The following is a 27107-nucleotide window of genomic DNA, read 5'->3' as shown; positions in this document are numbered from 1 at the left end:
GTCAATGATTATCTCTTATTACTGATGTTTCTCTCTCTCTCTCTCTCTCTCTCTCTCTCTCTCTCTCTCTCTCAAATATATTTATATAAATAAATATATATATTTAAAAATGACCATCAAAATCATGTAAGGCAATAGAAAGCTCAGGGTACTTGGGATATCATGCTTCTATAGCAGAATATTCAACATATGCTGCCATTATCTTACTTTCCCACTCATTGTCAGTGTTAATCCCAAAGTAAATGTAATTTTTCATCACTTATCATGTTGTAGTTTGTTTTTAAGAAAGGTAAAATCCATTCACATATTTATGAGTTCTGTATGAAAAAATAAAATCCCAGAAACAAGCTTTATAGTTCCTTTTACAAGAAAGGAAAGAAGGCAGGAAGGCAGTGTAGGGGCAGAAAAACATTTCCCTTCTTCCTTTCTAGGTTCTTTGGCTGCCTCATAATTAAATTGACACAAGACAGATGAACAGGAGAAAAAGAATGTTAGTTATGTATGCACGGGAGCCCCATGAAGACATGCCACTCAAAGGTAGCCCTGCAGTTGAGGTTTATATGCCATCCTGGGCTAAGCAAAGAGCTGGGCCCTGGGGCTTCCACGGGGAGGAGTGGAATCCACAGGAGAATAAGGAGCACAGATGCTTGGTAAACAGATGTTTGCCCTGCCGTGTAGACAAGTCTTTCAGATAAAAAAAGTTATTTCTGTTAATAGCTCTCTTCCTGGTACAGGCTTCCTATCTAAATTCTTTAGGTAGTTAAGGGAGAGGTCACATTTTTCCTGAGTGCTAGATCTTGATTGCTCTGAGCTCAAAATAATCCACATGCCAATGTGAACATCTTGGGGTGGTGTATTCTGTTCCCCTTCAGCGGGAAAGAAGAAAATATATGTAACTATGCACCAATAAACGTTATTCTTTATGTGTAAGTATCATGGTATTTTTATTTTTTTAATAAACATCAATGATGAGACAGAGCCATTGACCGGCTGCCTCCTGCACACCCCTTAGTGGGGATGGAGCCTGCAATCCAGGCATGTGCCCCGAGCAGGAACCATGACCTTCTGGCTCATAGATCGACGCTCAACCACTGAGCCATGCCGGTCAGGCTGTATCACAGCATTTTAAAGGGGAAGGCCAGTTGCATTTATAAAGAGTGCCACAAGATACATATATCTGGTTCTTGTATTGGCAGTCTAGAAACTAAACCATATCAGTGTAGTCACAATGAAGATATTTTGTGAGAGAGACATTTAAAAGGAAAAATAATAATAATAATTTGAATATCAAACAGATATTAGGAAGATAAGCTTTGACTTTATATTTTGTGAAATAGTGAATTTCTGTATATAAGAAACTGTTAAAAGCTTATTTTTCTAAGGTTTTGGGAAAGAAAATTGCTTTTGGAGGTTAATACTCCGTGTATAAGTGACCTATCCTTTTCGTGTGTGTAACAGAGAAATGAAAGCATTCTTCAGCACTGAAGGCTAAAGATCATTTTGAGCAATTTTTGGATGGGTTTTATTGCAATCTATGCCATCTCCTCAATGGGACCTTGGAGATAATTAGCCTTTCAGTATTTACATCTCTGAAATGCATGGTCATTCAAACACAAATCTCTGATGGAAAATTAATAGCACAGTTTATTCAGTGGCTGATTTCCTGGGGTTATAATTGACTGGCTATGAGTAAATGTTTCAGCTATTGACTAAATATCTTGATAACACCAAATACACACAGAATATTGGTGATGCAGAAATGCTGTGCTTCTTAATACATGGCATTACTTCTGTTTGGTTTAATGTAGATCATTATTGTATGAATTATACAGTGAACAATACTTTAAACTTTAGTCTATTTGAATATTAAAGACTTGTTTATGTGCCCTATTGTTTCTATGTTCAGGGCATATTTTGAGCTCTCTATAAAATAGATATGAAACATACTTGAAGCACTTTATGTATTAGATTTACAAATATGTGATTGTTTAGTCATTGAGATTCTTAAAAACATGACCTTTCCACTTGTACAAATAATACTCGTCTAGGGTTGATTTTGACCATCTAAATCCATTTGGTTTTCAATTTTTTAGAGGTACAGTGTCTATTTTATGAATTAGCTAGATCTCTTATCAGTGGGGAGAGGTCCTTATCCCTCCCCCCCCCACCACCCCCCGGTTGCTGGTCGGAGTGGGGTTCTTGTGATATCCCAAGAAAAGGAATTTTTTGAAACTTGCATGGGAGGATGAGGTATTGTAGAGAGCTTTACTTCTGTGGACTCAAACCCCTTACTTTTCAGTGACCCATTTCCTTTCATTCCGCCGAGGAAGAAGTTTAGCAGAGCTGGAATCAGAGCCACAGTCCAGAGTTTCCACTCGATGTTGGAGCCGGGCCCAATCCAGCATGAGGCTGGCTTAGCTTGTGTTCCCAGCTGCAGTCCACCAGTCCGTTGCATGTGGGGTCTGCAGGGCCACATCACTGTGGAGGAAACATGAGGGTAAATGCGAAGAAGTAGGAACAAGAGAGCCCCACAACCCACGAGAGTGAATTCCTTTGTTTAGAGGCTTATATATTCCAGAATGTTTGCTTGCAGTGGCCCCGCCTACTCCAGCCAATCCATGATCCCAGGCTTGACTGATAAGCAGAGTCCCTGTGTCAGCCTGACTCACTGAGCATGTGCCCATCTTCCCCTTTTTCCACACACACATGTGCCCATGTGCACACTCCTGGTTTCCTTCCTTTCTAACTTCCTTTATCCTTACTTTCATTCCTATTTTTTTAAAGGAAGATGGCCTGTGTGTTCTTTAAAGCTTATAAGGTATTTGAAGCAAGCCCTTCTTTAAATTTCAATTTGGAACTATAATTTGCTCATTTTATTTTTATTGATTTTGTTTGTTTTACCTTAATTATACACTAGAAATCTTTCTCCTAGGTACCAGCAGGGCCAAAACAATCTCTGTCTTCAACTGGAAAAATATCACGCACTAGTAACAACACAAATATTCAAGAATTAATAGCTGAGCACATGTGCCCAGTAAACTTATCAGTACTGGGAATACAATGCACATAACAGGCAAAACTCCTGCTCTCTTTCCTACAGTAAAATTTCTAGTGGCAGAATATAAATAATACACTAAGTATAAGAAATATATGGTATGTGACATGATGATAAATGGTAAGGAGAAAAAACCAAGTGTGGGGATGAGAATATTTTTCTTCTACCCTTCTAGGTTCTTTGCTGGTCTAATAATCAAGTCAAAAAGATCAGCAGTAGAAAAACAAAAGTTTAATAACATGTATACGTCCTGTATCTATGGGAGAACCGAGTAATTCACCAAAATGGCTGAAACCATCACCTTAAATACCATTCTCAGCTAAAAGCAATAGGAGAGTCAGTCATGGGAAGTAACCAAGAAAAGCACGGTAGACAAGGACATGGTTTCTATGTAGATTTAAGTAATTGTTTTCTTCATGGATAAGAGTTCTAGAGATTGAGTCATCCTTGTCTTCCTGGTACAGAGAGGGAGACACCCTTACAGTAGAGAGTTCCTTTATAAATGTAAATGTCTCTTCTACTCAGTTTTCAGAGCTTCTCTTATGTCTGCTGTTTCTTAAAAATAACCAGCTTAAAAAAATTGTTATGTTAGAGAAATATATTTTGGAGCAACAAATTCTTCTCTCCTACAAAAGTAGGAAATACAACACTGAGGTGATATTTGAGCAAACCTCTAAAGGAGGTGAAGGAATGAACTATGCAGATATGCAGAAAAAAAAATTCTAGCAGAAAGAAAGAAAGTTTCTGAGGTGGAACTATGCCTGTGGTGTTCCATGAGGCCAGTGCATCCAGAGCAGAGTGAAGAAGTGGGTAATGGGGGCATGACTCTCTGGGGTGACAAGGCCCCAGGTCTGATAGATCATTGTGAGGACTTGGTTTTTATTCAGAAAAACAGTGTAAACCACTGTAGGTTTCTGACCAGAGGGATGACATGACCTCTAAAGTTTAAAAAGTGGAGAATAGACTATAGCAGGAAAATTAAGGGCTGAAACAGGTTGACCACTTGGAGTGGAATATGAGTGTGGGATGCTGAGATAATTATTCACATTCTGTTTTGTTTTTTTTTGTTTTTTAATGGGACAAACAGGATTTGCTAAGGGATTATATATAAAGTGTCAGAAAGAGAGAACTTAAAATGATAAAAAGTGTTTTGTCTGAACAACGTGAAGGATGAAGCACCATATATTGAGATGCTCTAATTTGTTATCTATTGGGCAGGGCACAAACATAATTTTATTTGGGGCATGTTCACTTTGAGATTCCTCTTAGATATGCATGCAATATAGATGTTAAATATGCAGTTAGATATACAAGCTTGAAGTTCAGCTGAAATGTCAGGCCTGAAATAAGCATTTGGTACTGTTCACCTTATGTGGCCTTTACAACCAACGTTCTAGATGAATTCATCAAGGGAGTCAGTGTAGGGAGAGAAGAGGAAAGAATCTAGGATTGAGCCCCAGGACACTGTCGCAGTAAGAAGTCAGGGAGAAGAGGAGAAACCCAAGAGAGACCCAAGAGCAGCCTTAAGGAAGGAGGAAGACCTGGAGAGGGTGGCTTCCAGGAGTCTACTCAAGGTCAGGTTTCCCAGAGAAGGACATGATGGCAAGTGCTGCTGGATCTGCTCAGAAATGCTGATACAGCTTTTCAAGGATAAAAGTCACGTCAGCTGTTGATTAATTTAAAAATTCCAAGGCCTGGATATCTATTGTTGTATGTACTCTCTAAACATTTTTACCTATCTGTCCCCTTTTGTATGTCTTTAATCCAGACTTACTGTGAACCAAAGTTGCTCCTTGCTCTTTTGACAATGTGCAAATTGAATTATGCCAGTTTTACTCGTGTGCCTTCGGTGTATAAGACAGGAAGTATTCTAACCTCCGTTTATACTGCTACGAAGAAATTAATGAGTATTTTCGAGTTCCTTGTTTGGTCACTTAATTGGCTGTGTGACAAAGAGCTCCGTGGTGCATGCCAAACAACTTTCAGAGTGCTCTATGATTTGTGCTTTGCTTGACTCGTGATACTCTTCAGTGTGGCCTGTCAGGCTGGCTATCCTTGTTAAAGTGGCTAGAATAAATTGGCTAGCAGTGTGCATACAATGTAGTATATTAACTACAGCAACAGGGAGTGCTCTTAGCAGCTCTTTCAAGAGATTTTAATGTTTGCCCATAAGCATCAAAGCCAAACCAAACTTTCATTTAATATAATTAAAAGGACATCTGAAAGTAGTTTGAATCACAGCAGGTTCTGGAGGTTTGGTAACCCTTTGTTAAAACCATGTGAACTTAATATATTTCACAGCTTGAGAAATCTGCACTTGATTTGTGTCAGAAAGAGAGAAAATATAAATCTGCACCCTGCATGTTTCTTCAGCCCTGAACCTATTGCCAAAAGACATTGAGATCAAAGAAAGTGACTTCTGTCTACAAATCCAAAGCAGTTTTCTTTAGATCAAGAAGTTATCATTTTCTTCTCTAAGTTATAGTCGTTAAATGCTGTTATCAGGCATTTGTTGACTCAAAAGTCTATAAAACCCTATGTACTGCAAGCATAGTAAATTATACAGGTATTATTTAGGAGTTCGGACAGGTCAGTTTATAAATGGAATGATTCAGATAAATCCAGAGGACAATGACAGATGTTGGTGATGGAAATCCTGCTTTGACGTGCAAGGAAAATCATTCTGGGAATCTCTCAAAATTTCCGTAGTTAATGTGTCAGGCCAGGCAAAGATGGCTGCGTTACAAAGTCATTTATGACTGTCTCTTCTGTTTTGCACATTTCCTATAAATAAACAAATCCTGGCTTCTGTTTGTATAGACATAGTTTTTCAAAAGCTTCAGGAAGTAATTTAATGAGGATAAAATAAAAAAGAAAGCCCTTCTGTTTTTTAAATAAAACATTTTATCTAAAACAAAAGTATTTTCTCACTTCTTTTTACCAGGTGGTATACTCTTCTCTCTTATAAATTCCTGATCAAAGGCTTGGATCATTACTTAATTGTAAAACTTTATTTAAAATCTATTCAAATGGTCCTTACTTTCGGAACATGAGTTTACCTTCAGAAAAGTTTTAAATACATAGAATATAAATAGATATTATTTCTATGCAAACAAGAGAATATACATCAATTTATTTTGCTATTACTTTAACAGCTTTGTGATCACATAGCTAACCAGAATACAAAAAAAAAAAGATATTAAAAATAGTATTACAGATTTAAGATCTTTCTTCCTGGAAGTATCATTAACTTTTCTGATACAGGTCAGAAAAGAAATGGAAATTTTAAGGGGTAATTTGCAGCAAAGTAGTTGCCTGATGGCTTGGAACCCAACAAATGATATTTTAGTACCGCTCCCAACAGAGTTATAATTTTGCTATTTTCCCTTACCAAATGTATGAATTTTGTACAGCTGGTAGTAACAAAACATAACTGTGGGCATTTGAACAAACCAGGGCTTTATCCTCACACATAAAAAAGAAATGCAGCCCTAGCTGTTTTGGCTCAATGGATAGAGTGTCAGCCTGTGGAGTGAAGGGTCCCGGGTTCGATTCCACTCAAGAGCACATGCCTGGGTTGCACAGGATCGGTCCCCAGTGCGGGGCATGCAGGAGGCAGCCAACCAATGAGTCTCTCTCATTTTTGATGTTTCTTTCTCTCTCTCCCTCTTTCTTCCTTTCTGAAATCAATGAAAATATCTTATATAATAAAAGGCTAATATGCAAATCAACTGAACAGCCTGGACTGTGAGAGGGTGCAAGCCAGGTTGAAGGACACCCCCCTGCCCCTCACCGGACTGCATGAATTTCCTGCACTGGGCCTCTAGTATTTTAAAAAAATGCAGACATGACAGTTCAGGATTAGCATGAAAACACATTTAAAAAAAAGTTTTATATGTTTTCTGCTCTATTATCTTTAGCACATGGGTCTTCTATCCTCAGTGACAAGATAGCTACTTAGGTTACAATCATCACTTCATGCTAATCTCTGAGCAGGAAGAAGGAGAATGACAAGTAACCAAAGATTCATCTCTTTTAGAACTTCACAGAAGTCTTACCCAACTACTTCTGACTATATCCCATGGACTATCATTCTGCACAGCTAAACCCTACATTAATAATTATAGCTTTGCAGCTGGGCATTGTGTCCAGTGATTCTGTGTGTATGGTAAGAGAATGGGACAACTAGCATTCGTACATGCAACCGGAAATACTTTTTTCTTATTTAATGATACAGATAGATATCTTCATCCAGGTTGATGTACTAACATACCATGGATAGATTTATGCCATAGGGTTACATTTGGACCCTATGTACAGATTACTATTGTTTGTAATTATTCAGTTAGTTATAGTCTGAGGGCAATCATTTTGCATAAAGAATTAAATATATATATTTCAAATCATTCTCAGAAAGCATTTTTACACAGTTTAAAATCCAGAAAGTAGGGAAACAGCATTACTAACTCTGGGGCATGTCACTGACATTGTGCTGTCGGTGTGGCGTTCCCTTGGAGATCCATAGTGCAACTTTATTTTTTTTTTAAATATATTTTATTGATTTTGTACAGAGAGGAAAGGAGAGAGAGATAGAGAGTTAGAAACATCGATGAGAAACATCGATCAGCTGCCTCCTGCACATCTCCTTCTGGGCATGTGCCCGCAACCCAGGTACATGCCCTTGACCGGAATCGAACCTGGGACCTTTCAGTCCGCAGGCTGACGCTCTATCCACTGAGCCAAACCGGTTTCGGCCATAGTGCAAGTTTACATTGTACTTCTTCCCTGGTCATTCAGCTTCCTCCTTCAAAGCAATCATTATCAGCCTCTTAAATATCCTACCAGGGAAAACTTTTTAAGTCAATCCCATGTTTTTGTAATGTTTCTTTATAAGTTTTCCCATACAATAGCAAGGTAGTGTTGTTCTTCTTGCCTAGAAAAACACACACAAAACTTTGGGAATAGCTAGTGGCAAATAAGGTATCATTGCACTACTGAAAAGAACCAACATGTAGAGCTGATCACAAGGTAGACTGTATCATGGTTTATATCAACAAAACATCAGTAGGAAACCCATTGAGTAAACTGCTGCACCAAAAAATAGAATACTCTTGAGCCACAGGGAGAATGAGGTAGATCTTGTATTGACTTAGAAAGATAGGTGTGATATATTATGAAGTAAAAACAAATAAGCAAGCAAAAATCAACAGTGAACAGCATGATTATAGTGATGGCATTTGTTTGTGTGTATGTGTAAATATTTACCAGTCTGGAGGGAATACAACATACTGTCAAAGTGATTCTTTTTGGGTGAGGTGGGAGTTATTGTTCCATATATAGATTTTCAGGTTTAAATTTATATATTTCTGTATTTTTTAACTCTTTATAAGCATTTACTTTTTATTTTTTTACTAAAGAATATGTTTGGAACAGTGTTAGAGTTACAGAAAAATTGACTGAAAAGTAGAGAAAATTCTCATATATTTCCCCTATGCATACAATTCTCTCAATTATTAATCTCTTACATTCATATTTACATTTATTACAATTTATTTTATTATAATTAATATTATGGAGTGCATTTATTGCAATTAATCAATATTGATATATTATTATTAGCTAAAAGTGCATAGTTTAATTCGGGTTTCCTTGTTTTTACCCAAGTCCTTTTTCTGTTTTAGGATCCTAACCAAGATATCACATTGCATTACATACATACATAATATTACAATAGTCATGTCTCCTTGGGCTCCTCTAGGTGTGATAGTTTTTCTAACTTCCCTACAAGCTTATCCTTTTTAATGTCAGGAAAATATTCTTTCCGTTAAAAAAATAATTAACCTCTATACTTTAAGAAGAACATAGAAATGTTCTTTGATTCACTGACATACTTCATGCACTGTCCAAGGTGCACCAATTCAGGGGTGAAGACAGAAAGGCGTTCTACTCTTGCAGAACTCACATCCTAGTTCAGCAAACTGGAAATAGGCAGTAAATCAATCAAACTAATAAAATAAAATAATGGCAGAAATGAAAATAGAGTCATGTGAGTTCAAGCGACTAGTTGGTTACTTTAGATTGTGTTTATCAGGGAAGATGTGCTAAGCTGAGTCTGGGCATTACGGGATCAGCCATGTGCCTATCTGCAGAAAAGCATTCCGGGATCAGAGGTCGCCCAGACCATAGGCGGTCAGCTGAGGAGGAGTGGTTGGAGAGTTCCGAAAATAAAAAGAAAGCCAGTGTCCTGAAGCAATCGGTTGAAGGGGGATACAAAGATAGGAAAACTATGGAAAGGAGTCAAGATTCTGAATGCCATTAAAGAACTTTTAACTAGGGAAATGACATATTCTTGCAAGATTATTTTGGTTGCAAGCTTAGTTTTCCTCTGATATCCGTTCCTACAGTGTCAGCTATCACCTTCATGTAGGTGATGCTCAAAAAAACATTAACCAGCTTCTTTACATATTTACAAATTCTCCTGTTAACCAATTCTCCCTACTGCTGAATAATGTTTTAAAAATGCAAGTTTGATCATGACGTAACCCCACTCAAAGACTCTCCATTACTCTTTTTCCCTTAAGAAAACATTTCCTTTTTTGGACTATTGTGTTTGAGAGTTTGACTCTTTTTTGTTGATTTCCCACACTTTTAACCATTGCCTCCCACATCCTTGGATTCTATACTCCCAAACCACCTAAGTACTGGCAGTTCAGATTAAGTAATATATTTTGCTTAAATTACTTCTAGATTTTTTTTCTCCTTTCTGATCCTTTAATCTCAGTAATTTTGACTTAATCTGTCATCACCTACTTTATATGTCAGTTACTCTAAGGAAGCACTCTTAGTCCCAGTTAGTCCGGATAAATGCCCTCTTATGTGAACTTACAACACCCTCAGTTTTCCTCTTATTACAGCAATTATCAAACTATTTTAATATCTCTTCACTTTTCTATCTCTGAGCTCCTTGGGAAGGAACAGTGCTACTTTTATTTCTATATCCTCAAGGCCTTTTAAATTGTACTTAGCGATACAAAGTGACTTCTAAACATTTATCATTTAGCAGGCTTGCATTCTCATTGCCTACTGGCATGTCCATTGCAGTAGAAATCCTCAAAACACGTCTGCACTCACTATTGCCAATCCCTCTCCCATTTTCCCTTCAATTCACCTCACCAGTATTTTGCCCCCACCACTTTACTGCAACTGCACTTGTTGAGGTCATTAATGACCTCATGCTGCTAAACGCAGGGGTTGGTTGTCAATCCATTTGATTGACCAGTCAGAAGCATCTGACAGTTGTCTACCCCCTCTTCCTTGATACAACTCATTCTCTTGATTTTCCTTCTATTTTGATGCTTTTTTCCAGCCTCCTCTGCTGGTTCCTTCTCTGCCCCCAAACCCTTAAGGTTGGAATGCCCTCAGTGGTTAACCCTCTTGTTTTCTCTTTGTACAGTCACTCCCTTGGCGATCTCACCACCTGTTTGCCTGTGACCCACACATTTTGTCTCTAGAACAGACCACTCTCCTGAACTCCTAAATTAATTTTCAAGCTAACTTCTCAACGTCATTGTTTTATTGTCTAATAGGCACCCCAAACATGCCATGGCCGTAACTGAATTTCTAATCTCCACCCGCAAAGTAGTTTCACATGCAGTCTTCACCTACCCCGTTAATGTGGGTCATCCCACCCTCGTCTACTTTTGTTTGAGCCAAAGGCGGCCCCCTTTGGATTTGGAGCATGCAGAGCATGTGCTCACTTGGCCACTTTTATTCAGTTGTTCAATCTGATTGGAATAGCTGCTCCGCATATCTGCATGGCTAACTCCATCAACAACTTTGTCTCTTCTGAACTGTTATCTTTTTATTGAGGCTCACCTGGATTATCTTACGTGAAATCATGAGCCACCTTCTCCCCAACCCTTCCCCTGACTCTAGATCTCTCTAACACGCCTTCTTAAATTGTATTTTACATGGTACTTAGCTTCTATCTATCATCTCTTTATCTATCTATCTATTATCTATCTCTCTATTTATCATCTAGCTATCTATCTAGCTAGCTAGCTATCACCTGTCTATTTTTTAATTTCCTTGCCAGAATGTTTAGTTTTAGGATTTATTTTTCTCAGCTTTGTTTAAATTGTATCCTAAGTGTTTAAAACAATGTTGGCACATATTCAAAAAAATAAAAATAAAAACACCAAAAAGACATACTAAATGAAAAAATGTCCTACTTCATAGTAAAGATACACAACACTGAAATGATTGTCCTTCAAAAGAAACTTTTCTGTGGTTTTTCTCTTTATTTTACAATCATTCTACCAGTTACCCAGAAAAAAATCTGGTGTTATTATTATTTAAAGAAGAAGGGCTTTTGGGATGCTTTTATGTTTGAATTCATTTGGAAACTGATGGAAACCCTTTTCCTGTGACTTCTGTAATACTATGCTGTTGTTCTAGCTACTTTTTCTTCATCTCAGTTGTCAACCATTCTTTCTGCATTTTCTCTCCTATTGTTAGCATTTCTGGGTCATCAGTTCTTCTCCCTGTACTCAGTTTATCTGGAAAAATGTCAGACATATCAATGGCTTTAAGAAGCTTACATAAATTTATGATGCCGAAAGCTCAATGTCAGATGCTCGAGTAACCTGAAGGCAGAAGGGGTTAAGAACATTACCCCCAAATATGCTACTTTGGCACATTGATTATTTTGAGATGAAGTCCATTGAGAAACAGTAGATATTCTCCCTCTTTCTGTCTAAAAGCAGATCATAAAATTTCCCACGTATCAGCAAGAAAAGAACATTCTTATCGCCAGAGACAGGCAGTCAAAGCCAAAATGGATCTTTGAAAACAAACATACTAAAATAACTCTTATCTTCCATTTGATTCCCCTATGTATTTTCTAGTCACTTTCCCACAATTTACTGCTGCTAGAAGCTTAAACCTTTTTTATTTATCTTGCCACTTCACAATCTGTCACTCTTTGTTTTAAAAAGTATATAAGCTATCAGTCCAACCCGATTCTTCAGGTCTTCATTTTTCCTGTGAAGGTTCCTGTGTGTACATAAAAATGTTAAATAAAATGTTTGTGCTTTTCTCCTGTTAATGTATCATATGTCAGCTTAATTCTTAGGCCCAGTCACAGAACATAACAAGGAAAAGGTCAGGTTTTTTCCTCCCTGACAAAGCTTATCTAGGCCTTTGTAATCAGCACCCTGCAAGTCCTTTGCATTCAAAATAGGCACTCCGACTTCATCATGTTCAGCACCCTCTGCCCCCACATGCACTTATACTGTCTACCTTTTAATGAATGGAAATGTGCTCCTCTTCCTTTATTCCCATTTTAAGTGTCACCTTATTGCCTATTTCCAAATTCTGTGCACCATACTTTTTTATTGCTCTCTCCAACTGACTTTAATTAATCAACAAATCATTTTAAATATCTTTGGAATATCAAATCCCTCCATCTGCAGAGCCAGAATGCATGGGTTTTAACCCTGGCTCTGCCTTATGTTAGCTAATTACCCTTTAGCAAATTACTTCTCTGTGTCTCAATTTTCTCACTGCAAGATGAGGATAATAATCATATCTACCTCACTGAGTTATTGTCAAAATTAAAGGAATTGATGCATAGAAAACATTCAGATGAGAGTCTGGAACACACTCAATAAAAATTAGCCATTATAACATATCACTTCCCTACTTTTAATTTTCAGTGGCTTGTTACCTTTAAGAATTGCAAGTATCTTACTTAACATGGCTTGAAAGCCTCTGAAAATGAGCTTTCACTCAAAATCTAGCCATTGAACCCTTTGCACTCTTTGCTCTTCCATAAGGAATTGTTTTCAATTCCTCTGAGGTGCCTATTGTCTCTCACCGCTGTACCTATAAGCACATGATCCACCCCTTGCTTGTCTAGGTAATGTGGAATTTAAGTTTGGAATTATACTTCATGAGCTTTCCAAGACAGAGCTTGAACCCTGTGTTTCCACTATTATAATGCCTGGCATGCTGTATCTTAATTATTTGTGTAATTGTCTGGCCTCTCTATATTGTCATCATTTTGAGGGAGAAAGAATGTATCTGTCTATCTTTCAGCATTCCAATTGAAAACACTTTGTTAACATTTGTTGAATGAATGTTGAGTTAGCAAGAGGTTTGAATCAAGTTTATAGTTCCATTTAATTCCTGTAACACAATATAGATTTATTTGGCAGCATTCACTCAATTTAAATCTACATGAGATTTATAAAATAAATCAATTACAGCTTGCTGAAAATAATACATTTTTAAACAAGAGGTCTCTTGAAGAGACAGAGTGTTTTCTGTGAAATTTTAGTTTTATCTTGTTCCACTGTTAAAGGTTCTTCTTATCATGTTAAGGTCAGTTGTATCTAATTTTAATTAAGACTTGAAAATGCCAATACTTCTCTGTAATATAAAAGGGAGCTCAGAGATTAGTAGTTTTTAGATGCTTAATAATGTTAAATGACAATGATTATAAAAGGAACCTTAGGTTTATTGATCAAATGTGTAAATATCAGTCACTCAACTTGACTTCTAATAAAAAACCTGCAAGTTCAAAACTGTTTTAAAGACTCTTCCAACACTTGACCTTTAAAATTTTTATTTGAATCAATATCTAAACATAAGTACACTGTGCCTATTCAGTAATGATTTTAAACGTGTACTCTATTTTATTTTATCCTCAGCAGATAAACTTCATATCAAGAATTAAAAAAAAATGAAGAATAAAAGAAAAGTTGTTTTTACTTTTTCAAATTATAACTAAATATAAACTATATATAAATATAGTCAGAAAATAGGAGATGAGAGCAGGCACCTGAAAACTTATTTTTCTTTTTCTACATATGCTGAGATTTTATCATGAAGAAAAATATTTAATAGCACTGTATAGAAAATATATAGTAAAACTCAAAACAGTGTTCAGCAAAAGGATTTCCGTATATATTATTAAAGAACTATTGCGTTCTGGAGAATACATCAAAAAACAAAGATGTGGACATAAAGAGTAAAATAAAATTTCTAGGCAGTGTTCAAAAGGATGTCAGCAATGTATTATTTAAATTTATCTCCTCATACGAAATCATTGCTCTTTACTTTCTAATAGGCTGCCTAATAATACTTTGCATATTTATAAAATTTTGTTTTGTTTTAACACATAAGAATGTCAAAAAAATGAACTTATATAGAATTTATTTCCAATTTGTTATTTTCTTGGCTTCATAAATCAGCTCTCCAATCATTCTTTGATGTTTTCAGAGGAAATTTTGCTTTAAAAGAGCTGTAAACATATAACTACTTTGCATAAAAATTTTTAATGACAGTGCATTTTCTATAGTAACGCCCCAAATTCTATCATACTGAAGTTCTTTTTTTTAAAAATGCTTTGCCAAGAAAATCAATATTTTAATACATTTTCCTTATCCGAAACCCTACTCAGGTTCTATCCTTTTTTTAAAATCATCAACTTGCTTTTTATGTCCTTTAGACTCAAATTTCCTCATCATAATCAAGGCAAGTTTATTCATCTCTTAGGGTCTAACTAACTCAAAATCGAACACCTCTGGGATCTTTTCTTCATCCTCTTCAGCAAGAATTTCTCTTTTGTTCCATTTGCAGTAAGTTTATAGCTCTATTTTGTGCTGACCTGTGGCCCTTAGGCAAACTGAGAGTACACTATATGTTTTCCATCTCTTTTCATCAAAGGGTGAATTCCCTAGTTCTTTGCATAGCATACCTATCTTACATATTTAATAAAACCTCATTGAATTATATTGAAAGTGAGCTTTGATACACTTAACATTTTGGAATATATTGTTATGCAGATGGTAATGTGTGGTTCTGCTTTTCTCCTTGAACTCTGGTTGTCTCCTTAATTCCCTCTAATTAGCTTGCTATCTTCCCATACTATGGCAGTGTATCTGAGCACTTTAGTCTTTCAGAAGACTTCTTAGGAGACCTGGCAAAAAGTTCCAGATCTAGAAGAGAATGCTTTCAATTTTCCTATTGTATATAAGGCCATTAATGATTTGATAGGAAATGTAGGTTATCTGTTTAGTGGGCATTTATTGAATATCCAAAATATCTCCAGGCACTAAAATTTCCCCGGGGAAAACACAATGAACAAGTTCTCTTCCCTGTGAACATCACGGTCCAGTCCCGTGGTTGTCAAACTGTGGCTCGTGAGCCACATGCAGCTCTTTGGCCCGTGGAGTGTGGCTCTTCCTAAGCCTTAGGAGCACCCTAATTAAGTTAATAACAATGTACCTACCTATATAGTTTAAGTTTAAAAAATTTGGCTCTCAAAAGAAATTTCTGTCGTTGTACTGTTGATATTTGGCCCTGTTGACTAATGAGTTTGCTGACCACTGGTAGTCAAAAGCCAGACTTTTCTTGAAGGACAGATCTAAAATAGTCATTTGATAAATAAATATATGGCACTTGCCCTAACCGGTTTGGCTCAGTGGATAGAGCATCGATCTGCGGACTCAAGTGTCCCAGGTTCGATTTCGGTCAAGGGCATGTAACTTGGTTGCAGGCCCATCCTCAGTAGGGAGTGTGCAGGAGGCAGCTGATCGATGTTTCTCTCTCATCGATGTTTCTAACTCTCTATCCCTCTCCCCTCCTCTCTGTAAAAAATCAATAAACTATATTTAAAAAAATAAATATATGATACTTCAGGTAATAATACATGGTACAGAGAAAACAAACCAAGTGATAGATTTAATAGTGGGGGGATTCTTTTTAGATATACCGATAATGGAAGGCCTTATTGAGCAGTTGGTAACTTGAGCTAAAACGTGGATGAGCTTATAATTAAAAAGCTCGTCTTTAGAAAAATTCAACAATGGTAAAGTTATGTATCTTTTCACAAGGCATTCATTTGATTTGAATCTTAAGTTTGTTGGTTTTCAAGTGAAGGGCCAGGGATAGGTGAGTCCCCAGGTGATCCTGCGTGCCTCGTGTGAGATGTACTGCTCTCCTGTGTAGGAAGTAACATTGACGTTTCTCACCATAGATCCTTGTATGTATTTTTGCAAAGGCCTCCCAGCCTATTTCACAAGCACATGCTCTTTAAATAATGACAACAGATGTTTTGGGGAAGATATATAGCTAGTTTTCTCCCCAAATGTTTCACAGTAGTTATAACAACTAAGTCCTCCCCCTTTTGAAATATGTACAGTACAGTGTAGTTATATAGTTTACAATGAGTTAACAAGCATACAATTCTATGAGTAAAACTAGTCAAATGATTTGCTTAAGATCTGAATAATTATAAGAGGTCCAATAATGTTGTGTAAAGCAAAAATATGCCCAGAAGAATATGGTATGTCCATGATTTTGGTTTGAATTGAAGTGATTTTTGACACTTTCTAATTTATATTTGATTTTTAGAAATAGTCAAAAGTCACTTTAGAGTCTGGTCAATAAACCATATCATGAGAATAGTATAACCTAATAGTGGATGTCCCTGTCTAGCCTCATATTGAAACATAATTAAACTAATTTTCTTGTGTAGTTGACACTTCGTTGATTTGTTAAAAAACATAAATTTGTCTGAAGGCACACTGACTTTGGTGGCAGAAGTAGAATGCAAATTTCCAGCATCCATTTCCTATTTACTTGCTGGTAATTTTTAAAAGATAATGAGCCCTGGCCCAGTAATTCAGTTGTTTAGAGCATCGTCCTAGTATGTCAAGGTTGCGGGTTTGATTCCCCATAAGGGCACATACAGGAATCATCTAAGATTAGGCAATGGTCTCTTGGTCATGACACAAAAAGTACAAGCAACAAAAGAAGATAGATAATAATACCTGGGGGATGAGGATATGGTGAAATTAGAACTCTCATACACTGCTGGTTGCTCCTTCCTCTGTTTGTCTCTAAAAGCAATAAGTAAAAAAAAAATATTTAAAGAGATAATAAAGTGAGTTAGTATTTAGTTTCCGTCAAGGACATTGTTAATTAAATTTATTTCTCAAAATTTTAGGTAATTTCAATCTGTAAGTGTCCAAACCATTAGGTGACTTTTTCCTTCATACAACGCATTGAGAATATACATTTATTTAAGATAAATTCTGGACTGATCTTATTTTCTTCCAAATTTAGAATGTAAATTTTAGGTCAGAAAAATATTTATAACAGCAAAGAGAAATCAGTGAGAGTTGTTAAACATTAAAATGATGTCCCAGTACCTCACTTTAAATTTCTTGAACATTTCCCATTCAACTTGGTTCTACATATAGTTACACCAGCGGTTCTCAACCTGTGGGTCCCGACCCCTTTGGCGGTCAAACGACCCTTTCACAGGGGTTGCCTAACACCATCCTGCATAACAGATATTTACATTATGATTCATAACAGTAGCAACATTACAGTTATGAAGTAGCAATGAAAATAATTTTATGGTTGGGCCACAACATGAGGAACTGTATTTAAAGGGCCAGAAGGTTGAGAACTACTGAGTTAGACTCATTTCTTCGTAACCAAATAAAATTAAAATTAACCTGTTTTTAAAGAGATGGTGTTCACCTTATAAAAGCTATGTAAATGACTAGTTTGACAAAATGTTTTTTGATCAGAGATCATCATTTGTGGGTAAAAATTTATAAATATATAGGAAAACAAAGTATAGATATCCTTTTACCATTGGTGAGTTGTGACTATTTAATTGGCCTTCATTAAATTGGTAACCGAAACATGTCAGCAATCGTTGGAAAGCTTAAACAAGTTGTGTTAATTATAATGTTATCATTAAGATTTACTTACTTCAGGGGTATCACTAGCAGAAAACAGGTTAGTTTGTTCAAGCCTTTTGAACACACATTACAAACTATTTAATACGTATGTTGCTATACCCTCCCATTCTCCGAGTTGATCAGAGTTGTTTCCTTTTCTTTAGTTTTTTAATTTAAAAAATGAAAAGTAATAAAGACCAGAATAGAAATATTATTATCTTCAGAGAAATATTCCCTAGAGTGAGGTTAAAATGAATCAGTGTAGGATTATTGACTAATGTTAAAATGGCTGCTCCTGAAAGAACAGGCGTAACCCCTGTGGCACGTGGGATTTTCAGAGCATTTCTGATTAATTCAGAGGATCATCCAATCCCAGAGAGAATACTTCCTTGCACTACAGAATGGTGTTCTCTATTTGGCTTTAGAAAACACTGAACTTCTTTTTGTTTGTTTCTGTTCTATCTGGCACCACCTATCTGGCATATCCTGTTGGCGTTGGCGTTAGAGAACTTCCTGGAAAGCAGGTCATTTTGTTGTGATCTGGAGATGCTTTTGTCTGGCTTCCAGGTCGTGTTTTAAACTCAGAACAAATGACAGAGCTAAGCACACTAGGTGAAAATTCCCCTTCCTTAGACTCATGAGAAAAAAAATGTTTTTAATGATGCATAGTACTCACGTAGGACTATTACATAAAAGTCTAGTGAAATAGATTTTTGGCCAGAACTTGGAATAGCTGGGAAGAGTATCAAGAAAAGCAACTTTTATCAAAAGGCAAATGAGTTTTTGAAGCTGGTGTTAATTGGCAGCCAAGGTGTTTCATTATGAAGCTGAATGTTTAACAGTTGTTCCTTGGTTACTATGAAAGCCCCAGCCAGCAGAACACAAGGCAGTGTGTGCAGTGTCTGCTCCCCCAGCCCAGCTACGAACTTGTCAATAATGGGAGGCCTGTTTTAAAGCTCCTGTGTGCTGCCTAGCAAGTGCTTGTGTTGGCTGTTTATTCAACTTTTATTTCTGGAAAAGATGGGTATTTCATAATCAAAGGGTTCAGGGAGGATCACTTTCAAACTTCAGATGTTGTATTTTTCTATTTTGCAATCCTCTATGTTTGAATGAAACCTTAAGCAGATCTTACTGGGAGGACTGTTTTTTCTTTGTAACCTAGAGCATAAAGCTAACCACAGGAAATATACAAGTTATAACTACAGAGGTGATTCTTTTGGATAAAGCCATGTGAATTGTGGTGCTTTATCTCTATGTGTGAGTGTACCTACCGCTGCTTTTTTTTAAGGAAAAACACCTGAGGGCCCTACAGAGCAAGTTCCCACTGTTTATTCCCCTGCCCAACAGTAAACAGTGTGAAGGTTTCTCTCCACACATAACAGAGCCAAAGCCCCTGGGAGCATGTATACTTTGATATTTTCCCCATTCTGACATTTTACCAGCTGACGAAGAAAAACATTCATTTGCTCAGTGAGGCCTCGACCTATAGGCGACACATTCTTTTATTGGCCTATCTATAGGCATCCTCTTAATTTCTATCGTGTTCAGCATAGCTGTATGGTGATGTATAGGAAAAAAATTGTTTTCTGTGGCAGGTGTGATACAGGTGTTGGTTTAAATTACTTGCCAACAGTTCACCAGCCAAATAATTTAAAGTCTTCTTGAAGCCTTGCTGTTGATTCTAAGAAATCAGCATGGCTGTACCTGTTGTCTTTCAAAGCAAAAGCAGGTTTTCCTCTTGCCTTGCAAAGTCAGCTCGGGATTTTACAGAACAAAATAATGAACACTTCTGCTGCGGCATGTCACAGGGGAGGCTGGGACAGTACTGAACTCGCGCACACCTCTGATCCTTGCTTGCCGGGCAACATGTACGCCTGGATTTCTGACAGCTCTGCGGGTTCACTGGAGACCTCTGTCATTGTGTTCATCCTCTTGTAGGCAATGGTCGAGACAGTTAACAACCTCCTTCAGCCACAAGCCTTGAACGCGTGGAGAGACCTGACGACAAGTGATCAGCTCCGTGCAGCCACCATGTTGCTTGACACCGTGGAGGAAAGTGCTTTTGTGCTGGCTGATAACCTTTTGAAGACTGACATCGTCAGGGAGAACACAGACAATATTCGTAAGTGGCCTTTGTTGTACAGAAGGGCCAGAGACCCTTGGACAGCAGAAGAGGGAAAAGAAAAAAGTATCGGTGGTGGCCTAGATATTATGAATAGTACTCTGTTCTTCTTCTGTCATTAAAAGGATATCATCCGTCATTGGCTGAAAGGGCCCTCATAATCATGTGTGTTTTCCTCCTTTGGACATTCCAGTATTGGGTATATTAGCCTCGGATCATTACAGTGAGGTTCATTTAATTTTTTTTAATGTATATTTGTTTGTGTGTGTGTACATACACACACACACACACACACACACACACACATATACAGTGGGGCCTTGACTTACAAGTGTCCCGACTAATGAGTTTTTTGAGATACCAGCTGCCTCTTGGCTGATTTTTTGCATTGAGTTGATAGAGTAATTTGAGTTAATGAGCTCCTTAATGAGCTCAGTCTCAGAACGAATTAAACTCGTAAGTCAAGGCCCCACTGTATATGTATCTATATGGATATATATAATACTATTTAAAAATTTGTCCTCCTAAGACAGGGCTTATGGGTTACTCCAGTCATAATAGGAGTATCTCTGAATTACATACTGTAAAGAAATCATTAAGTTAGAGGTTAAAACAATTTCTGATAACTGCATTATTGGCTCATAGGAGTATAAATCTATTTTTATTGTGTATAGGGATGTAGCTGATAGTTTTATTTCAGAAGAATTGATAAAGCTGTTTCAAACTTATTAGATTTAAATATAGATCAATATTGATATAATACTGCAGCTCTAGATTATAAAGGTATTTATATCTAATTCATAAAATAATATTTTAAAAATAAACTTTAAGTCAATGACAAAGTATAAGGATTTGGGCTGGAATTTTAATTCTTTTTTTACTTTATAACTGATACATCTGAATTCTTATTTACCTGACATTCATTGTTTATTTGCTTTATTTTGAAGAAACCATATGATTATAAAATCATACTTTCTAAATAAAAGGTTGAACTACTATAAAGCAAGACAAATAGAACATTAATTCCAGTGTTTTGACTTCAGAACTATTTCAGTGATCTAGAAAAACACCTTAGCTTTGCAGTATTTCTCAGTAAGCGCTGATATCTCTTTGCCATTGACAGAGTTGGAAGTTGCAAGGCTGAGCACAGAAGGAAACTTGGAAGACTTAAAATTTCCAGAATCCATGGGTCATGGAAGCACCATCCAGCTTTCTGCAAATACTTTAAAGCAAAATGGACGAAATGGTAGGTTAGAGTCTGTTTGTTAAGCTTGATAGAATTAAACTTATCGATGCATTGTTTCTTATCTTGGAATTTTAAATGTGCTGTTCAAAACCTGATCTCCTTCTCATCTGCTGTCTGTCTCCTCTCATCCACTGTACTCATTCTCCTGCTCCTTCTCCTCTTTCTGTCGCCTGCACCAACAATAGAGAAATTATATTTGTTCTACAAAATTCTCAGATTTGGAAAGTGTTTTGTTACTTTTCAGTATCAGTAAAATGTCAGAAAGTTGAATATGAGGGAAATTAATGAACAACAAATCCAGATAATTTTTTTTTCCTTGAAAGGACTAACTTACTAACTTGTCAGATTGGCTTTCTAAAACTTGTAATAAAAGTTTTACTTGTAATTTTAAAATTACATGTTTTTTCCTTAGTCACTTATTTTGAGGGTGTGTCTATGTTTTTTTCTTTCACAAAAATTTCCTGTGAGGAGGTGCTTTTGGGGAATAGAACTGGTAAAAGAGGTCAGTGTAGTGAACAGGGATAAGTTCACTGAATAATTTTAATTTGATTAAAATTAAATAAGTAATCTCATAAAGAAAGTATATATCAAGCCTCCCTAATATTAATGTAAAAAATTTATTTTTGTCCAAGGAAGTGAGAACCTTTAACCCAGTGGCTCTCAACCTTCCTAATGCCGCGACACTTTAATACTGTTCCTCACATGTTGTGGTGACCCCCAACCATAAAATTATTTTCGTTGCTACTTTATAACTGTAATTTTGCTATTGTTATAAATCGTAATGTAAATATCTGATATGCAGGATGTATTTTCATTGTTACAAATTGAACATAATTAAAGCATAGTGATTAATCACAAAAACAATATGTAATTATATATGTGTTTTCCGATGGTCGTAGGGGACCGCTGTGAAAGGATCGTTCGACCCCCAAAGGGGTTGTGACCCACAGGTTGAGAACCGCTGCTTTAACCTGTTAGTGATCGTAAGATAACTTCAAGTCGTAGTGATTAACTCAAAGCTAAGGTTTCAGATTGAAGGGTGAATAGATTTTTGTTTTGTTTTTTAAATAGCATATTAAATAATTTCAAGAAAAACAAATTATGTTTGTTGTTAGCCGAACAAAATTTTTTTGTAAGTGTTGGAAATCTTATAAGACTGAAGTTATAAATCTTTATTACGTTGCTAATTTGACAATGTGAAATTTGAGGCAGCAATAAGATCTCATATAAAACAAAATCAGATTCCTGTATTAGCTTCCTAACTGGTTTCCCTCCTTTACTCTTGCTCCCAAACATAAATTCTGTTGACAGAGGTTCTTCCCCCAACATAAATCTTGCCAGTTGTATTTAGAATGACATCAAATGACTTAACCAATGCTATCGCATGTTATTACCTGGTCCACTTCCTTCCTGCCTCATGTGCACCACTTCACACCTGTCTTCAGCATGCACTCTGTGATCCAGACAGTCTAGTCTCAATTCTTTATTTTTATTGAGATATAATTGGCATATAACACTATACTAGTTTCAGGTGTACAACATAATGATTTGATATTTGTATATATTGCAAAATGAACAGTACAGTAAATCTTATTAACATCTATCAACACACAGTTACAATTTGTTTGGTTGTTTTTGGTTTTTTTTTGAGAACTTTCAAAATTTACTCTTAGCAACTTCCAGAATAGGCAAGACAGTGTTATTAACCACAGTCACGTACTGTACCTTTTGCTCCCCTTTACCCACCCTTCTATTCTCTTCCCCACCACCCACCTCTGGGAACCACCTTTCAGTTCTATGGGTTGTTTTTTTCCTAAGACTTTGCATGTAAGTAAGGTCATACAGTATTCCTTCTCTGTTTGACTTATTTCACTTAGCATAGTGCTCTCAAGATTCAGCCAAGATGTCATAAATTACAATATTTCCTTTTCTTAAAAACATTAGTAGTCAAGGCAATATCTGACTCTTGTTGGACCAATATGAGTTCATAATAGAAGACTTCTTTTAAGAAAGGAAATATGGAAAAAAAAATAAAAGATGGTTACTTTTACAGAGGATTGTCATAGGGAAAACATAAGGTGGAAGGACGAATGGAAACAGTCACCTTAATAGAACATAATTGAGTTTTAAAACAGATAAAAATTTTGAATCTTTATATTTGTGTTTTATTGCAATTGAGATATAACTTACATGTAATATAATTCACATAACCTTAAGTGTATAGCTAGATGAATTTGACAGTTGTACTTATCCTCTGAAATATAAGATACGATTCTCTTCTATTACCCAGAAAATTCCCTGGTGCCTCTTTCCGTTCTGCTCACCCTCTGCCCCACCTGATGAAACTACTTTCTTTTCATTACTATTTGTATAGACAACTTTTGCCTGTTCCGAGCTTTTCTATAACTGAGTCACACACCGTGGACTCTTTCCTGTCGGCATTCTCTCACTCAGTATTTTTGGGATTCAGTCATGATGCTCCATGTGTCAGTAGTTTGTCCTTTATTGATGCATAGTATATTCCATTGTGTTAATATACTATAATTTATTCTCATTTTGATAGGTTTTTAGTTGTTTCCAGTTTGGTGCTTTTATGAATAAAGATGCTATCAACATTCTTATACATGTTTGTTTGTTTGTTTTATGAATTTATGTTTTCACTTACCTAGGAAGGGTAGATATGTATTTATAAAACATCCTGCCAAATGTTTGTCTAAATAGTTGAATGACTTTAAACTTCTTCCAGCCTCCAGCCGTGTGCAGTACACAAGAGTTCCAGTTGTTCCCCATCCTTATCCGTAAATAGTTGAATGACTTTAAACTTCTTCCAGCCGTGTGCAGTACACAAGAGTTCCAATTGTTCCCCATCCTTATCCACATTAGTGTGGGCAGTCTTTTTTCATTTTAGAGATGCTAGTAGGTATGAAAGGGTATCTTGATGTGGTTTTAGTTACTTTCCTCATTAATAATGATGTTGATAATTTTTCATGTTGCTTAGCCTATCATATATTATTTTTTCTAAAGTTTCTGTTTATATTTTGCCATTTTAGTGTGGCATTTATTCTTTTGCTGTTGATACAGACATGCTTTATGTATTCATGAGTCATACTCTTTTTTCTTGTCTGTGGCTTGCCTATTCATTTTCTTAATGCTATATTTTGATAGACATAAAATTTCAATTTTGACAAAAATCAATTTACCATTTTCCCCTTATGATTAGTGTTTTTGGGTTCCTAACCAAGTCATGTCTGCATTCCCCAAGATTACAAAGATATTCTATATTTTGTTCTGAAAGTTTTATGTTCTACTTTTTATGTGTATGTATGTGATCCATCTTGAATTAAGCTTTGAGTGTGTAGTGAGATAGGTATTGAGGTTCATTTCTTTTAATACTTATAGGCAGTTCTTTCAGCATGTTTTGATTTTCCTCTCCCAATGAATGACTTGGCACTTTGGTTAAAATGAATTCTTAAGTTGTTGTGAGTATATATTATACAGATTTGATTACAATCTAATTATAACTAATTTAAGTAGAACATACAGAAAGTAATCAGAGTTTCTCCTCAATTTATAATTCACATTTGCATTTATTTTAGGAGAGATCAGAGTGGCCTTTGTTTTATATAACAACTTGGGTCCTTATTTGTCCACGGAGAATGCCAGCATGAAGTTGGGAACAGAAGCTATGTCCACCAATCATTCGGTTATTGTCAATTCGCCCGTCATTACAGCAGCAATAAACAAAGAATTCAGTAATAAGGTTTATTTGGCTGATCCTGTCGTATTCACTGTTAAACATATTAAGGTAAGAAAATGGCTTCTTAAGTTTAGTTGTCCACAAATATAGAACACAAAGTGTATTAATTTTTTAAAATTTTATTATTATTTGATATGTAGCAATTCAAAGCCTATTATATGGTAGTGGTAATTTTTTCTGAAATAAGAAAGGAGAATATTTCTTGAATATGTAGATTGCTTATGATAAAATATTCATAGATAGATATATAAATGCTTCTCCATATTACAAAGAGCTAGCAATATATTCAGTTGAACTGGACATGGTTTCACATAGGATATTATAAGTAATTATATCTTTATGTGTAGATATAATTTTGTTATATTAAGATTGCATTGTAAATTTAACAAAGATTTCTAAAAACCATCTGCCTTTTGGAAGTTGATAAGAGCAGTTATTTTTACTCTGCAATGTACTTTACTTTGAAATGAATTGATGTGATTCTGAAATACTGGTATTATTATTCCTTAAATATTAATATTTGGAAAATTAAACTCACCCCTAGTCAGGGGTAATAGATAACAACAAATTTCATAGGAAAACACTGGCAGACATCTCCACAAGAATTGTAATAGAGTATGAAGTTGTGTTGATGTAAAGAAAATGTCTGCCTAATTTATGTGATCATAAAGTAGTTATTGGCTTTATTGATTTTATTTTTACCCTGTAGCAGTCCGAGGAAAATTTCAACCCCAACTGTTCATTTTGGAGCTATTCCAAGCGCACAATGACAGGTTATTGGTCAACTCAAGGCTGCCGGCTCCTGACAACAAATAAGACACATACGACATGCTCTTGTAACCACCTAACCAATTTTGCAGTACTGATGGCACATGTGGAAGTTAAGGTAAGAGACATACCATAAAATAAAAAATGCTTACAATCAGACACTAACTGTAAAATGTCTTAACTCTACGGATCAGTCTCAGTGCTCACTTTAGAGTTTTTCCACTTCCATAATGATTCTATTCAGGAACTCTCTGGTGTTCAATCCATATCCTCCCAGATGATTTGAATAACTCTTCCCCTCCTCCTCTTCCTCCTCCCCTCTCCTTCCTCCTCCCCCTCCTCCCCCTTCTCCTCCTCTTCCTCCTCCTCCTCTTCCTCCTCCTCCTCTTCCTCCTCCTCCCCCTCCTCCTCCTCCTCCTCCTCCTTCTTCTTCTTTTTCCATTAAAGTAGTTCCTAAAATCAAAAATCAAAGTTTGCTTATAAAATTTCCCTTAGTCTCCCCTGTTTTTATATTGTATGAATAAATGTCAGACCTCATGAACAGGGCAAGAGAGGACCCCAGGACCAAAAGCCAGTGTGGTGAGATTAGAAACTGGGATACGATATCTTAAAGACTAAGGAGCTATGTGTGGGTTTAAATTCTATTAGAATGATTCTTGGGAAGCAGACATTAAGCACAATGCACAGTAATGCAAAGAGCTTAGCAATTCTAACACATGTGATGGGTTCTGTCCATTCAAGAAGACACCAACCTAAAGAAAAATCCATGTGATTGGTAGTTTCCAAAGTTGGGAACATCACTAACTTGCCTGCATTGATCTATTCCCAGCACAGCTCTGGCTGTCATGGTTGGTGTGAAGAGGATTTAGATTTCAGGTATACATAGGACATAAAAATACAAAGTGCTGATTAATGTGGTTACAGAGATTTATAGATGAGTTGCTAACAAGAAATTATATACTTGTGAATTCTCTTCTCATCTCCCTGGTGTCAATAAATATAGAGGAAGCATTGCTGTCTACCATATTTTAAAAAGGGAAAACTAGCAAAGGTTTATCTACCTGTTGTCATTGATCCAAATAGTTTCATCCAAAATTTTCTTTGACACTGTTGAATTTAAAGATGGTACAAGTATCCCAGAGGGAGACCAAATGCAAGCCCAGTTACACCTTAAGAGTAAATTGCCTTAGCTGTGTCAGCACAGTTCAAATTTTGGTCTTTAAACTACCGCAAGCACATTTTCTCAGGGCATCACAAATTGATCTAGCTTAGCAATTTGGCTGCACTACCAAATGTTAGATTTAAACGTGGAATGTGTTAGTATGGCTCTGGGATTCTGTTTCTCAGCTTAGGGAATAAATTGAAACTCAGAAAAAAATGGATCACATTTGAAACAA

At 36.2% G+C, this 27107-nt stretch overlaps 1 protein-coding gene across 1 annotated transcript in view; it reads left to right on the top strand.

The window, feature by feature from the left end:
- Positions 1–27107, top strand: part of ADGRL3 (adhesion G protein-coupled receptor L3) — a 323628-nt gene that overhangs the window by 198648 nt on the left and 97873 nt on the right. Inside the window, exons 8-11 of the mRNA XM_015565616.1 lie at positions 19756–19939; positions 21063–21185; positions 24782–24990; positions 25652–25828. Of these exons, the coding sequence (XP_015421102.1) occupies positions 19756–19939; positions 21063–21185; positions 24782–24990; positions 25652–25828 (693 nt within the window). The remainder of the gene's footprint in view (positions 1–19755; positions 19940–21062; positions 21186–24781; positions 24991–25651; positions 25829–27107) is intronic.

The sequence above is a fragment of the Myotis davidii genome, unplaced genomic scaffold (assembly GCF_000327345.1).
Source record: "Myotis davidii unplaced genomic scaffold, ASM32734v1 scaffold352, whole genome shotgun sequence".
In the NCBI taxonomy this organism is placed as follows: Eukaryota; Metazoa; Chordata; class Mammalia; order Chiroptera; family Vespertilionidae; genus Myotis; species Myotis davidii.
Note: the sequence above shows the minus strand (reverse complement) of the source record. Positions and strands in the feature narration are given on the sequence as shown.